Genomic DNA, 16,486 nt, shown 5'->3' on the forward strand with positions numbered 1-16,486 from the left:
TAAACAAGCAGGAGAATGAAAATGTCCCTGAAACACAGAGGAATGAAACTTCTCTGTAGTTTAGAGAGGGACCGGCCCACAGGTAAATCTCCCACTTCACCGGGCTGCCACTGATTCTCCAGAAAATATAAGCTGAAAACACCAAAAGGCTCAGCTATGCCTGCATTGAGAAGGTATCCTGCAAGCAAATAGGAGAATCCAAACTCCCAAACTGTACCTTATACAAATGTTTCTCTATTTTTTTTTTATACTCACTACCCTGTTCATCTAGTCATTAGGCCACCAAAGGACAGAAAGAAATTACTCTTGAATAATTATGAATTAATTTAGTAAGACCAGGACCGCAGGTTATGCTATCTTCCACCTGCTGGAGTCAGAGAAATACTGAATGATCACAGATGGCACACTGGGTTATCAGGGGGTGCCTTTTTCAGTTTGTTCTCTAACTCCACCTGCTGGAAGGGAGGCATAACCCCAGCAGTCTGGACTGATCCGAGTAAGTACAGGGAACAATAAATTTGGTTGCATTTTGACAATATTTATATAGTAGAGATAGTGAACCTTGTTTCCCATGAAACAACTTAAGGAGAATCAAGTATGAAGAATTCACCAAAGGGCAGGTAGACCCCTTCAAAAAACTGGTCACAAAGGACCATAATTGCGTATATCCCAAAAAAAATTGTCCCCAAGAGTCCCAGGTGCTCCTGCATCCATACGAAGGACTGGGGAGTCCCCTGGTTAGATTCTAAAAATGTTCCCAGGGTCCATTCTACAACTGGAGGGGTAAATCCTCAAGAAATCTGATCAAGAAAATGGACCTTTGGATTCTAACACAGCGGGTATTGCATAGATACCTGAGTATCGGGCCGATTCAGTAAAGTTCGTGGGAGAGCAGGCGAATGCCTGCTCTTCCGGTGCGCGCACTGGCCACTTGCCTGTGCGCGCAATACGGTATTTAAATGAGGCCCGGCGATAGAAACGGGCGAAAGGAGGCACTAGGGACACTAGCGCGTCCCTAGCGCCTCCTTTTGGCCTGGAGCGGCGACTGTCAGCGGGTTTGACAGCCAACGCTCAATTTTGCCAGCGTCAGTTCTCGAGACCGCTGACAGCCACGGGCTCGGAAACCAGACGCCGGCAAAATTGAGTGTCCAGTTTTCGACCGGACAGCCGCCGGCCAACTTCACATTTTTTTTTCTTTTTTTTTTTTACTCTTCGGGACCTCTGACTTAATATCGCCATGATATTAAGTCAGAGGGTGCACAGAAAAGCAATTTTTACTGCTTTTCTGTGCACTTTCCCGGTGCCCGAAGAAATTAGCGCCTACCTTTGGATAGGCGCTAATTTCTGAAAGTAAAATGTGTGGCTTGGCTGCACATTTTACTTACTGAATCGCGCAGGAATACCTAATAGGGCCATCAACATGCATTTGCATGTTGAGAGCGCTATTGGTTTCGGCGGGTTGGACGTGCGTTTTCTGCCCCTTACTGAATAAGGGGTAAGGGAAAACGCGTGTCCAATGGCAGGTTAACAGTGCACTCCGTCGTATCGGCCCGTATGTAAGTGTAGCAGTTGTCGAATCTCAATCCATGTTCGTCTCATGGTAACCACCAACTGTGCCTTGATACCTAAGGATTTAAGCTCCCTCCTCGTTAAATGCTGGACCAACCTGGAATCTACCGGTGCACAAAGTTCCCTAATCAAGCACGAGTCTGTGAAGTCAGAAGTACCATATAACCAGTCACCCAAGAAACGTAAAATAGCGGCCCACCCATATAGTTTAAAATCCGGCAAATTGAACCCTTCTTTCTCTTTGGGGGCCGCCAGAGTGGTGTAAGCTATCCTAGTCTGCTTCCCCCTCCATAAGAAGAATAGGAAAATGTGCTGTATACGCCTTAGGTCTTTACGGAGTATGAAGATGGGAAGTATGGAGAGAATATATAGCAGTTTTGGTGCTATTGTCATTTTTATGACAGCTATCCTGCCATGTAACGATAGAGGAAAATACCTACAGGCCTCCAATTTTGCTTGGATTTTATCTAAGATAGGATTTATATTTATAGAATAACATTTGGAACTTTCCCTATGAATTTGAATTCCAAGGTACTTAATCTTATCCTCAGCCCATTTGACTGGGAAGGAAGGCCAACTACAAGCCAGGTCGCCTGCCAAATCAAGTGCTTCAGTTTTGTCCGGGTTAAGTTTAAAACCGGATGCCTCCTGGTAATCCTGAAAATGTTGTAAGGCTAAAGGAAGAGCAATGCGAGCCTTGGACATCAGCAACAAGAGGTCATCTGCAAATAGCAATGTTTTATATTGCAGAGCACCAACTGGGATGCCCCCTATTCCAGGCAATAGCCCCCTATTCAAGGCAATAGCCAATGGTTCCATGGATAGAATAAATAAAAGTGGGGACAGAGGGCATCCCTGTCGTGTCCCTCTACATAGAGAAAATTCCTCAGATAAAGTACCATTTACAAGAATTCTAGCAGTGGGATTGGTGTAGAGCAGGGTGATGTATTCAAACACTGGACCAGTGATCCCAAATCAAATAAGCACCTCTTTCAAAAAGGCCCACTCCACCCGGTCGAATACCTTTTCTGCATCACAGGCAACCAGTATGGGATCAGGGACTGGTCGTCGATGGCAAGATTCTATATAGCACTCAGAACTTTATGAAGATTGACCGTTGACCTACGCCCCTGGACAAAACCAAACTGGTCCCAGGATATTATATGGGGAATAATAGGGGTGTGCATTCGTTTTGAACTTAAATGTAAAACGCTACTTATTTTTTTTTTCTTAACTTAAAAAAGTGATGAGGCGAAAACGATCGGATTTCCAACTTATTCAACATAGCTGGCCAAAAGTTCCTTTTGGGTCGAACGAGGGTCCCCCGGAGCGATTGCGCGGGGAATCACGTGACGCCGCGTCACTCCGACGTGACGCCGATGTCACGTGCTCCTTGCAAAGGAGGTCAGAAATGGCGTCCTGACCCCGCTGGACCACCAGGGAGTTTTGGTAAGTCTTGGGGGGGATTAAGGAGGGTGAGGGGCTTAAATTTTTATTTGCACATATGGACATAGACTCAACTTATGGAATTCTCTATATGTCCATATTGACCGCAAATGGGACCCCCTTTCGACTTATGGACATATGAACTTAAACTTTTGCTCTGTACATCCCTAGGGAATAATGCTTTTCAGACGATTTGCTAATATTTTTGCATATATTTTAATATCTAAGTTTAATAGAGAGATAGGTCTGTAGGATGACATAAGCACTGGGTCTCGCCCAGGCTTAGGGAGTACCACTGTGGTTGCCGATTTCATCAAGTTAGGCATATGCCCCATCACACACATTGCTGTGAACACTTTACATAAGGAGTTGGACACCTCCTGGGCTAATGATTTATAATAAAGATAATCCAAGCCATCAGGGCCAGGCGCCTTTTGTGCCGGTAGTGACATGATGGTGTCCAACACTTCTACTGTGGAGAGGGCTCGATTTAAAAAAAGCATTGTTCTTCCGTTATACCCGGGCACCCAACACTGTCTAAGAAACCCGTTATACTTTCTGGGGTCGGGTGGTCGGAGGAATATAAAGTTTTATAATATAGAGAAAAAATATTAGCTATATCAGCCGACCCCATTTTAACCTCCCCTGAAAAATGTTGTATAGCAGCAATGAACTTGTGTGGGACCTGACTCTTAAGTAGTCGGGCCAGCATCCTTCCCGATTTATTTGCTTGGTGAAACATACGGAACTTATACCATTATAAGGACTTGTTAGCTCTCTCATGGAGCAAATTATTAATAGCCAATTGAATGGATTTAAACTGCCCTAGCAGTGGGTCATCCCGCTTCCCTGTAAGCCTTCTCTTGATATCTCGCATAACCTTATGGAGCCATAGTAATTCCTTATCAGTTTTCTTCTTCTTAAAACTAACATAGCTAATTACATTACCTCTCAACACTGCCTTGGCTGTTTCCCAGAACAAGACCCGTTGGATAAGGTGTTGTTCATTATGGCTTAAATATTCTGCCCACTTGTTCCGTAAATAAGCCGGGAACTCAGTATCTGAATATAAGGAGATAGGCAGGCACCATTGGGTCCCTCCAGAGGGAGGCACTGTTACCATCCATGCTTGGACAGAGGAATGGTCCGATATTCCCAAATCTTCTATGGTGACCATTGCAAAACAAGAGAGTAGACTTTCTGATACCAATAAATAATCTATCCGGGCCAGGTATTATGAGCATGAGCCAAGTGTGTATATTCTCTAGCCTCTGGATGCAAAGGTCTCCAAAGGTCTACCAATTTCAATTGCTTACCTACTAACCCCGGACCTTTATTGTCGCTCATAGGATGGCCACTTTTGTAAGGTGTGCGATCAAAATTTGGTCAACTATACAATTGAGGTCGCCCCCAAGAATGATAGGGCAGTCATCCAACTGTGTGACCTGTGTTATCAGATTAACAAAAAATGAATGGTCGTAATGATTCGGGGCATAGGCAGAGATTAAAATCAAATTTATCCCCATCAAAATCCCCTTCAGAATTAAAAATGTCCCGCCAGGGTCTTCAATCTTAGAATGTAATTTAAAATCTAAGGACTGATGAATTAGAATCACAACCCCACAGCTTTTGGTGGTTCCTTCTACTGAGTACATTTGTCCTATCCCTTTCTTTCGCAATTTTGCAGCTTCCCTTTGGGTAAGGGGTGTCTCTTGTAAAAATATGACTTTGGCCTGAAGCTTATGAAGTCTGAACAATACTTTTTCCCGCTTTATAGGTGTCCCCCAGACCTGACACATTCCACGTTGTTACATTCCATGCCATAGATATGTACAGCACATTGAACAAAGGTCATCATAATCCATCCCCCCTCCAGCCACCTAACCCATCTCTGTCTCCGCTGCCATACCCCGAAGTACCTTGTATGTCCCTCTGCCCTTGTCTCTCCACACATGGAAAACACAATATAATCAACCCAATTGTATCACTGGTAAATATATTTCAACTTAACAGGTTTATGCCAAGTATTATATGTAGGCCCCTCACTCTCAGGGTCTGTAAAATCCCACAGACTCCTAATTAGGTACGAGGCCACTTTACTTTAATTATAACATTTTTTAAGATTTTCTTTTTGTATATTAAAACTTCCCCATGTCAGTCCAATTATTCAATAATCCACATCACTTTCGCAACTTGAACTCAAAGGATACGAGAGGAACAATCACTACTTATCTGTTCCAATCTTGGTTAGTCACCCGACACGTGCGTGTTTCGAACCACAAGTTCTGCTTCAGGGGGATTTCCTTCTGTATCTATCTCCTAGACTTGCTTCCCAACTTCAGTGCTGCGATTTTGCATCATCCATGTATCTTCTCTTGGCTGTTAAGTTGAAATATATTTACCAGTGATACGATTGGGTTGATTTTGTGGGTACACATTTAAGGTACACTGGAATACAGTAGTATACGGGTATAAGGCTGTGATTGAAACACAATATAATAACATACATACATATCCTAGTTTGACATTGCAGCCCCCGTGCCCCATCCTATCCCCACCCCCACCCCTCTACCCCCTACCACGCCCACCCAAAATCCCCGGAGGGAGCTCAGATTAACCTCTCTTCTGGTTGTTAATGCCCCACTTAGGGGACTGGGAGTCATCTACTTTGATGTGCTCAGTCTTCTCTCCATCGTAGAAAGAACCAGGAAAAAACCCACTAGAAATCGCTATGAATAGCAAGAATAAAGACACAATCCACCAGATATCATACTCTGCCCTTCAAGTTCTAAGAAATTTTGAGCATTGGATCACTAAATAAAATGAAGCGGTACATTGAAAAGCACTTAAAAAAAAGCAAAAAGGGCTCACCGCCCAGAAACAATAAGCTGACTTTCCTATGAAAAATCTGTCCACATATTTCTTCATATATGCAAAAAGCAGGAAAGAAAAGAAAAGAAAAACAAAAAGAATAGATACTCAAAGTCAAGGGAACCCATTCTCTCCCAACTGTAAGAACTTGACATTCCATACCTTGGCCCCAAACAGCAAAGGGTGCTCACAATAGGTAGCAAACAAATAAAATCCTAACCCACCCCACAAAGTGGATTGTAGAGGTAAGTCATCCATCTTGGCTATATGGCATCTGCGAAATTGAGGAAACAAACTCTTGGGCCAATGTCACATTCTCAAAGGTTTGTAGCATGCCTTGATGCCATACTTTCAATTTTGCTGGATACAGCAAAGAGAATCGCACTTTCTTCACGACTAGGTCTGAGGATACTGGAGTAAATGCCTTGTGAAGTCCAGATACACGGGCAGAAAAATCTTGAAAAATTAAGATTTTTTTTGTTATCATATTTAAGTTCTTTATCGCTACCATAGTGGCACAGAATATTCATTTTATGAGTGTAATTCAATATACGAGTGATTTCCACTCATGACCTTTGTGACCCGCCGTCCAGCACTCTTGGTTCCAGGTGATGCTATCCCCTTGATCGAGGTCTGCAAGTCTGGTATCTGCGTCACTAACCATTTCTCCAAGGTGTTCAGAAGGTCCGCCTTGTTTATGGACTCGGGAAAGCCGACAAATCTTAAATTGTTCCGTCTGGCTCTGTTTTCATATTCATCCAACTTGTCTTCTTGTGCCTTTGCGGTTTTCTCCAGTTCCAGGACACGTCTCTCCAATGTGCCAATATCTTACTCCACAAGGGTGGTGAGGCCTTCAACCCGCTCGACCCGGTTCTCAATTTCCAAGATCGAGGATCGGACCTCCGCAATCTGCTTCGAGATCAGATGTAATCAGGCATCAAGATCAACAATTACCGCCTGTGAAATGTTTTCCTCGATTGATTCATCTCCCATGTTCTCCAGGATATCGGGGGATGTCGGCGCCATTTTAGGTTCAGCCAGTTTCACCTTTTCTTTCTCCTTCCTCTGTAATTTCATCGACATGTTCCAATTTGGGGGTGGGTAAGGGTTCCGAGCTAGTGGGTGACCTCTCGTGGTGTTAATCACAAAAAATGGTCGAAAACAAGATCACCCTTGCAATAATAGCGGAGAGAAGATTGGAGCTCGGTCTGTGCACGTCCCGCTGAAATCACCACATCACGTGATTCCTCCCCCATTGACTTTAATGGGAAATTAATGATCAAAGAATGCAAATAAATCAAGTAATTATTTTATCTGAAAAGAATAAAATGAATGACTGATACCTACTACTACTCCTTAACTACAAAATGAATAAATGATGAAAAATGTGCCTCTGCATATCATTACTTTCTTCTGCTGTTTGTGACAGATCAAGCAACTGTGCCCTTGTTTATCCTATAAAGATTTAGAAACAGTAGTACCAGCTGATATATTTATTTATTTATTTATTTAAGAAGTTTTACTATACCAACATTCGTGGAGCACGAAAATAGTAAATACAGCAGAAAAGGACACTTTTTCATCTTTACCACCTCTTCTGGAAGGGCATTTATGGCATTCAACACCCTCTTTGTGAAGAAATATTTCCTGACATTGGTTCTGAGTCGTTTCCCCTGGAGTTTCATTTCATGACCCCTAAGTCTACTGATTTCTTTCCAATTGAAAAGGTTTGAAGTTTGTACATCATTAAAACCTTTCAGGTATCTGAAGGTCTGTATCATATCTCCACTGCACCTGTTGGCTTAACTATTGTAATTTACTTTATCATGAGTGGCTGGGAATCAGTCTTAAGTAATTCTACTCAATTCAAAATACAGCCATAAGGATATTAGTAGAAGCAAAGAAGCACAATCACATTACTCCAGTCTTGATGCATCTTAATTGGTTACCAGTATAGGCCAGAATTCAGTTTTAAGTTCCTGAGGGATCAATATTCAAATCCATTTAGCCAGATATCTCACAAGCTATCCATCTAAATGGCATTTTTGAGTATTCCCCTTTAAGTGTTTATATCAAGATTATCAAAATATATGGCTAAAGTATTGACTTGATGTGAGCTTGTTAGGGTGTTGAGGTCATTGCAGCAATTCTTATTGGGGTTGCCATCGTTGGGGTCTAGACTGGCAATTATTCACTGTACAGCTTTTAGATGTTATGGTCCAGCTTGAAGAAATTTCCTGAGGTACAGAAAGCTGACCATACTATGGCTCTTTAATCAAGTATTCTCCAGCTGAAGATCAATTGGAAAGATTGAGGAGGGAGGGAGAACATATGAAAATCTCAGAGACTAGACTAGGTTGGAGCAGAGAACATTTGATTGTGTGATGGGTACTGTCTTGAAATTAATCTAAACTTTTTTTCAGGAAATAAAGGGCTTTGAGTTCTAATGGGAAATGTTTTCACAGATTGCAAGACAACAGCAGCAGTTGTTACAGCAGCAACACAAAATCAACCTTCTTCAGCAACAGATCCAGGTCAGAAATCTTAACCAATATACTTCCTCTTTATTCTCTACTCAGTGCTTACACTACTAATCTTAAAGAGGCTGATTTTTAAAGGATTTAGCCTGGGAATTAGGCATGAGGGTTAAGTGCCTAAATTTAGGCTTCTAATTTCACTAGGCATCTATATTTAGAAGCCTAAAAAGTGGGTTATTACAAGGGCTGAGTTAAGGTGGCAAAATAAAGTTAGGTGCTTTGCATTGATTTTCAGTTCTAGACACCTTACTTAGAGGGTAATTTATCAAATCATGTTAGGGCCTTATCGCATATGCTAGTGTTCTAATGCAGGCAATAATGCCATAATGCATGCAAAAAATACTGCATCACAAAATGCATATGCAAATTTAGAAATTGTATTCAAGTGGGAGTTAATGGAAATGAGTTAGGTGGAGTTAATGGAAATGAGGGTTGGTTAGCATAGTGTGCAATAGAGTAATGCAGGTTTTAATGCCAGAAACAACTACACCTCTTTTCTGTGCATTGTGCCTGCATTAGCTGTGCGTTATTGGCCAAAAATGTTTTTTTCTACACAAATTACAGTTTGGGAGAGAGAGAGAGCCTGTATGGAAGCTCATTAGGGATGTGCAGAGCAAAAGTTTATGTTCATAAGTCCATAAGTCGAAAGGGGGTCCCATTTGCGGTCAATATGGACATATGGAGAATTCCATAAGTTGAGTCTATGTCCATACGTGCAAATAAAAATTTAAACCCCTCACCCTCCTTAATCCCCCCCCCAAGACTTACCACAACTCCCTGGTGATCCAGCGGGGAGTCAGGACGCCATTTCTGAACTCCTTTGCGAGGAGCACGTGATGTCGGCGCCCACGTCGGAGTGACGCGGCGTCACGTGATTCCCCGCGGGTTCGCTCCGGGGACCCTCGTTGGGCCCAAAAGGAACTTTTGGCCAGCTTGGGGGGGGGGCCTCCTGACCCCCCCCAGCTTGGGGGGGCCTCCTGACCCCCCAGGCCCCCCCAAGCTGGCCAAAAGTTCCTTTTGGGCCCAACGAGGGTCCCGGAGCGAACCCGCGGGGAATCACGTGACGCCGACGTCACGTGCTCCTCGCAAAGGAGTTCAGAAATGACGTCCTGACTCCCCGCTGGATCACCAGGGAGTTGTGGTAAGTCTTGAGGGGGGGGGGGGATTAAGGAGGGTGAGGGGTTTAAATTTTTATTTAGGATCAACAATCGCGATTTCCAACGTATTCAACATAAGCTATGTTGAATAAGTTGGAAATCCGATCGTTTTCGCCTCATCACTTTTTTAAGTTAAAAAAAAAAAAGTTGCGTTTTACATTTAAGTTCAAAACGAATGCACACCCCTAAAGCTCATATTATAGTCAACTATTTATTTATACCAATGTAAGAGGGGGTATTTTTGAACTTGGGGTGAGGATTTGTGGGTCAGCTAGATTTTAGGGGCAGTTTTACATGCACAGCCAGAGGTACGAATTGCACAGTTGCCATTAGTGAAGATTTTATGTGATTTGGAGGTGATGGAATAGTACAAAAAGATTAGATTTGTACAATGTACTCTCTATCTAGTTTGATGTTCATATAGGTACCTCTGAATGTGATTGTAAAACTGCCACTAAATCCTAGCTCAACCCCCAAACCTTCACCCCAAGTTACTAGTGGCCCCTCTTACAGTGGTATAAATAATAGTTTACTTATATGTGATATTCCACACAGTCTCTCTCTCTCTCTCTTTCTCTCTTTCTCTCTTGCAGCCCAATTCCCAAAATGTGATAAAACTTTGTTTGGTTGGTACTGCAGTGTGCATGGGTGCAGTAAATTTAACAGTGAATGATGAATGATAAATCTAGGCCTTAGGTTTTTAATTCTAGGCAAATCAATAGCACATTTAAATTTAAACCCTACATTTTAGGCTCTTAAATTGAATATTCAGCCAAAAATGTAGATTCCTAAATTGAAAGATAAAAACAAATCTAACTTAGGAGCACATTTACTATGCTGCAAAATGGTGATGACATGCATTAAACAGCATTTAAATGCTGTTTATTGCATGTTATCACCATATTGCAGCAACAGCACGCAATATTGAGCGTAAATTTAAAATAATTCCTCCCCCTATATTTATTAGCTGCTTTGCATGCATAAACTTAAGTAATACATGCAAAACAGCTAATTATTAGTCAATTTACTTTAGATACAATAATATGGCTGACGTACAAAAAAAACAAAACAGCATCGCTATTCTAACGCAATTGGAGGAGACGTTTTTTTTTTCCTGGGGACCGCAGGTTGCTAATACACATTCTGAATTTTGCCGGGATGCCTCTTAAAAGGCCAATCAGTGCAAAATAACTACTTCCCTCCAAGAAGAAATCCCTCGGGGTCTTGCATTACTGCACTGCCTTTGAAACGGCATAGACCCAAAATCTTGAAGAAGAATAAAAATTCATGCAGGGATGGCCCACCTACTACCAAACCCCTCCCATTAGATGCAAAATTACCCCTCTGTTCCCCAGAGCCTCCTAGCAAAGAAAACACCCCAGTAAACAGAACCCTCCTGTCATTGCCCCCAACAAAAGCCATAGGGGTAGATTTTAAAGCCCTGCGCGTGTAATCCTGCTGATTTACGTGCGCAGGGCACTCGTATGCCGGCACGCCTATTTTTGCAAAGGCCGCAGACGCGCGCAAAGCCCCGGGATGCACGTATGTCCCAGGGGCTTCATAAAAGGGCGGGAGGGGGGCGTGTCCGGGGGCATGTCTGCAGGCTGGGGGGTGTATCCGGGGGCATGTCCGGGGTCAGGGGTGGTCCAGGGTGGGTCCCGGGGGCATGGCGACGGTTGGGGGCGGGCCAGGAGGGTGGTCCTGAGTCCCCCGGCACTGTGGCCGAGGTGGCACGCGCAAGTTACGCCTGCCTCAAGCAGGCGTAACTTGCACAACACAGGTAGGGGGGGATTTAGGTAGGGCTAGGGGGTGGGTTAGATAGCGGAAGGGAGGGGAAGGTGGGGGGACATGGGAGGGAACGGGGGCAGGCTGCACGGTTCGGCGCACGCAGGCTGCCGATTTTGCGCAGCCTTGCACGCGCAGACCCCGGATTTTATAAGATACGTGCGGCTATGCGCGCATCTTATAAAATCCTGCGTAATTTTGTTTGCGCCGGTTGCACGAACAAAAGTACGCGCACGTGTACCTTTTTAAGATCTACCTCATAATCTTTGGGGGTTTAGTGGACCCCCTCTTTCCCACCTATTCCAACTCCCTTTCCTCTTCCCAAGAGAAAAGTTCTAGTGGTCTAAGGAAGTACCCTGGACCCAGGGCCGGTGTGCAAGGGGATTTGGTGCCCTAGGCAAGCCTTCTCTCCCTTGCGCCCCCCCCCCCCCCCCCCAGGTCGCGCCGCCACCCCCCGGTCTTGGCCCCGACTCCTACCTCATTCTCAATCACGCCCGCCGACTGTGTGGTTTTCTGGTCGTGAGCAGGTTGGACACTGCTTGCGGCCCGCCAAATCTCCACTCCTCTTTGCCACCGCTTGCGGCCCCATATGGCTCACACCCAGTGGCGTACCAAGGGTGTCCGGCGCCCGGGGGCCAATGCATTTGTGTGCCTCTCCAGCATCCCCCCCTTAATCCTTCTTGTACTAATGCTTAAGGTCACAGAAAATCAGTGGCGTCTCTAGGCAGAAGAATTTGGGGGGGGGGGGCAAAATGATATTTCTTCATCACACCCACCTCTATAGCATGGATCCTTCTTTAAAACTGGTTATTTAAAAAAAAGTGTTAATAAAAAAGTCCAAAGGGTCTTCTGCATAATTTTAAAAAGCTGGCCAGTTTCACACTAAAATTATTTGATAGCCTCATTCAACCGGCACACTAAAACAACCCTAAAACCCACCCCGACCCTTTAAAATAAATCCCCCACCCTCCCGAACCCCCCCAAAATGTCTTAAATTACCTGGGGTCCAGTGGGGGGGGTCCCGGTGTGATCTTCCACGGGTGCGTTAATAGAAATGGCACCGGCGCCATTTTGGTTCCTGTCCCCCGACGTCACGAGCGCAGGAGATCGCTCCCGGACCCCCGCTGGACCTTCAGGGACTTTTGGCCAGCTTGGGGGGGCCTCCTGACCCCACAAGACTTGCCAAAGTCCAGCGGGGGTCTGGGAGCGACCTCCTGCCATATTGCCGTATTGCAAAATGGCGCCACATCCCTACCATCTACTGAGGAACAAACAAACCCAATTGCTATAGATCCCTATACAGACACTAATGCTAGCAGAATCTCTCATCATGGTCACACACACAGAGCAGAGACAGACCCTCAACAAAATACAGAATACAAAATAAAGGAGCACAAATTAGACAAAAACTGAAATGGAAAACCCCAAGAAAGCCAGACTCTGTGTATTAACAATAGAAAAACAGAACCACCATTCCTCATAAAACAAATAAAATCAGAAACATAAAGCATTAGTTATAATAGTAAACCATACTAATGAAAGAAATGTTTTAAAACTACTGATAATAGAAATTTCTGATTAATTAAATCAGATAAATTTTTACAATTTCCCAAACACAATAAAATATTTCAAAACAGCACATATATCAAATAACACCCAATAATTAAAACTAATAAGGATTTTAAAAGTCCTGCGGTCCTTACGTGGGAGCTCTTGATTTCTAGTCACCCCTGATATTGTCGAGGATTAGGAGGTATCCTCTCCTCCTCTCACACATACTCACATGTCCATTTTCTATCACACATACACTGTCACATACATACACATCCATGCTCTGATACCCCCCATAACCTCTTGCTGTCACAGACACGACACACCTCTCAGGCTCTAAAAGACACTCTCCCCCTCCTCACACAACCCCCACACACAAACTCTTACTCCCCTGGAATTTCTCATACACACTCATGCTCTCACTCTCACTGGCTCCCTCACATAACACACAAACACACACAACCCAGGCAAGCTTCTCAATCATTCTCACACAACCACACACAACCCAGGCAAGCTTCCAGTCATTCTACACACACACAACGCAGACACACACTGACCCCCAGGCAGGCTCCCATTCATTTTCACACCACTCCCTCACCATCCCCCAGGCACGCACACATTCATTCTCACACACAGACACAACCCTCAGGCAGGCCACCCATGCATTCATACACATACACCACCAAGCAGACTGCAATTCATACACATGCTCGCACTAAAGGCAGACCCCCCCTCTCTTCTTTTGCCAGCAACCTCTGAGCCTCTCTCATTCTTCTGCTGCCACTGTCACTGCTACCGCATGGCTATTGGGGAGGCGCCGAATGCTGCTACTGGCACTGAAGCCCATTCTGCTGCCTCCTCTGTGCAGGCCCCATGGGTTTCCACTTCCTCCATGCTGATCTCGTACATTGTGAGGTCCGCATAGAGAAAGTGCTATTCTGGCACATTACCAAAAATTACATGTGCAATCAGTTAAAAAGTAATTTATTTGTTTTTACCCTAATGCTTGGCGCCCTAGGCCTAGGCCTAGTTCGCCGAGTGCTTCCACCGGCCCTGCCTGGACCCCTTCACCCCCTCCTATCTCAAAGAACACTTGGTTGCGTACTGGAGGCCTGGAGCACCCCCTACCTCCAGGCCCAGTCAATGCCCTATTCAAAATGGTGCTGGCTGGCCTGTGCCCCTCTGATACTAGTAATTTATGTGAGCTTTTATTTCTTTTTGTTTAATGTTTTAGGCCTGCACCACCTCTAAGGTAGTGGTGGGTGGGCAGTAATCACACAAGACCTTGGGGGAACTTAGGTACTTTTTTTTTTTGGGGGGGGGGGGTCATTTTTGGGCCACCTAACCCTTTAAGCTGATGGAAGCCCCAGGTGAGAGGGGCAATTATTATGCACCATTCACCATTTAATGGCGATATTTTTTATCAAGATTTTTTGCGCGTTAAAAAATATCACAGTGAAATTGCTGTGATATTTTATTGAGAAGAGTATGCCTCCTGCAATATTTTTCCTCTCCTGTGATAAAATGTCAAGGCTTGATAAATGACCCTCTAGTTTCCTAAATTAAGGAGCTCAGCTTCTTTTTGAATATCGGCCCCAAAATGTTTAGAGATGTACTCAGCAAAGATTTTTTCAGTTCTTTATTTTTTTAGTTGAGATTTGCTTTGTTAATGTTTATTTCAGTTCAGGTTTTTTTTTCAATTCAAAATAAACATTCAATGAAAACAATATTCCAAACAAACATGAACTGAAACAGAGCAACCCTGGGTCCTCCCTCTGGTACCTTAAGTGAGCTGATACCTCCTCCACCACTTTTCCTCTCAATTGGGCCAGGGTCTCCCTGGCCTCCAATTACCCCTTACATGGGGTCTTCAGTATAGAAAGGGTTAGGAGCTTTCCATAGTCACTCCTTACATTTTTCTTTCTGCTGCGACCAGTGTTAATATTCATGACCATAAAGCATATGGCTGTACAATAAAATGGTGCTGGTCTCAAGGCTGGCCAGTTACATTTTGCAACAGGAACCAGTGAGACAGAAATAACTGGAGATCACTCCTGCTTTCTTCTACCCTGTGGTAGGAAAGGCCCCATTTCAGCTCTAGGAGGACAGTGACAGAGGGTCCCTATTTTTAAAAACAAAACTGAACATTTCAGAATTTTCTTAATGAACTGAAAATGGACTTGTATTATAAAATATGCATTTCGTTAAAATAAAAGTACATCCCTAAAAGATTCCTCTTTTCAGAGTCAAACTATTACAGAGGTAGAATGAGTAGATGCCTAGTCAATGTGTTAATTCAGGTAAATGAGGAAAACAGGTACAATAAAATGTACTTTCTTCAGATTATCATATGTGTTTTTATTGTTTCACAAGATTATTAGATGGTTTTATACTGTTTATTAGTGGGTAAACCTGAAGGTATCTAGGGTAAACCTGAAGGTATCTAGGGATGTGCAGCCCAAAATATATTCGTTGCATTCGTGATACGTATTCGTCGGGGGTCATTTCCGTTGCATTCGGACGTATGGCGCCCCCGATACGTTGATATGTGAATTCGTTTTCCGGTTCTCATTAAAGTCAATGGAGGAAGGATTTCCAGCCTATTTTTGGCTGCAGAATTGGGGTTTTATTATCAATTTTGATGAAACTTCTGGGGAGCAATCATCACAACAACACAAGAGCTCCAAGGTACTTAGACTGTGGCAAAGTGGCACCAAAGTGGCATGAATAGCCTAAGGCACTGTAAAGGTGCAAAGGGGTACCAGAAGTGGCAAAGAGTGCAGTGAGAGTGTCAAAAACACACCACAGCTTCAATAGAGAGCACCGATAACAGATGCATGAACCCTCAAAGGCAGCACGACAGGCAAAGCAGCAAAACAAGTGGCATTGACATCCTACAGCACAATGAAGGGGAAACATAGTAAGCAGAAAGACTAGCACCAACACACTGAGGAAACCATGATAGTGGCAATAACACCACAAGGAGTTGAGTGAGTCATCTGGTGATTGGCAGCAAGGCAGAGTGGCAGAAAGTTGATAGGGGCAAGACAGGCTGGCAGAGCGAGGTAGTCAGTTCCCTGTGGTTTGATAAGGGAAAGACAAGGAGGCAAGACAAGATGAGGCTCAGTATGTGGTGCAACTGTCAACTCTGCATACTGTGCACCCGACCCATCTTGAAACAGGGACCAGGGAGTCTAACACGAGTGCTAGGACCTGAAACATGATGAAGTATGCCTGGGTGGAGTGGAGCATCTGCGGGTGCCAGTTTTGGTGGTAGTAGCAAATATTCAAACAAGAGCCCTGGGGAGAGTTCCCTTTCCTATGAGCAGGAAAGGGCTCCCTAGAATGGGTTCGTCCCTAAACAGCGATTCAACATGGGACAGAGGGTAGAAACAGGCAGGCTACACCCGGGGAGAGTTCCCTTTCCTATGAGCAGGAAAGGGCTCCATAGAATGGGTTCGCCCCTAAAGAGTGGTTCAACATGGGACAGTAGAAACAGGCAGGCTACACCTGGGGAGAGTTCCCTTTCCTACAAGCAGGAAAGGGCTCCCTAGAATGGGTTCGCCCCTA

At 44.3% G+C, this 16,486-nt stretch overlaps 1 protein-coding gene across 1 annotated transcript in view; it reads left to right on the forward strand.

Annotated features, from left to right (window-relative positions):
• SOX5 (SRY-box transcription factor 5) overlaps nt 1-16,486 on the forward strand; it is a 1,631,810-nt gene that overhangs the window by 518,022 nt on the left and 1,097,302 nt on the right. The window contains 1 exon segment of the mRNA XM_029600160.1: nt 8,352-8,420. Coding sequence (XP_029456020.1) covers nt 8,352-8,420 — 69 coding nt within the window.

This window comes from Rhinatrema bivittatum, chromosome 4 (assembly GCF_901001135.1).
Source record: "Rhinatrema bivittatum chromosome 4, aRhiBiv1.1, whole genome shotgun sequence".
Lineage (NCBI taxonomy): Eukaryota > Metazoa > Chordata > Amphibia > Gymnophiona > Rhinatrematidae > Rhinatrema > Rhinatrema bivittatum.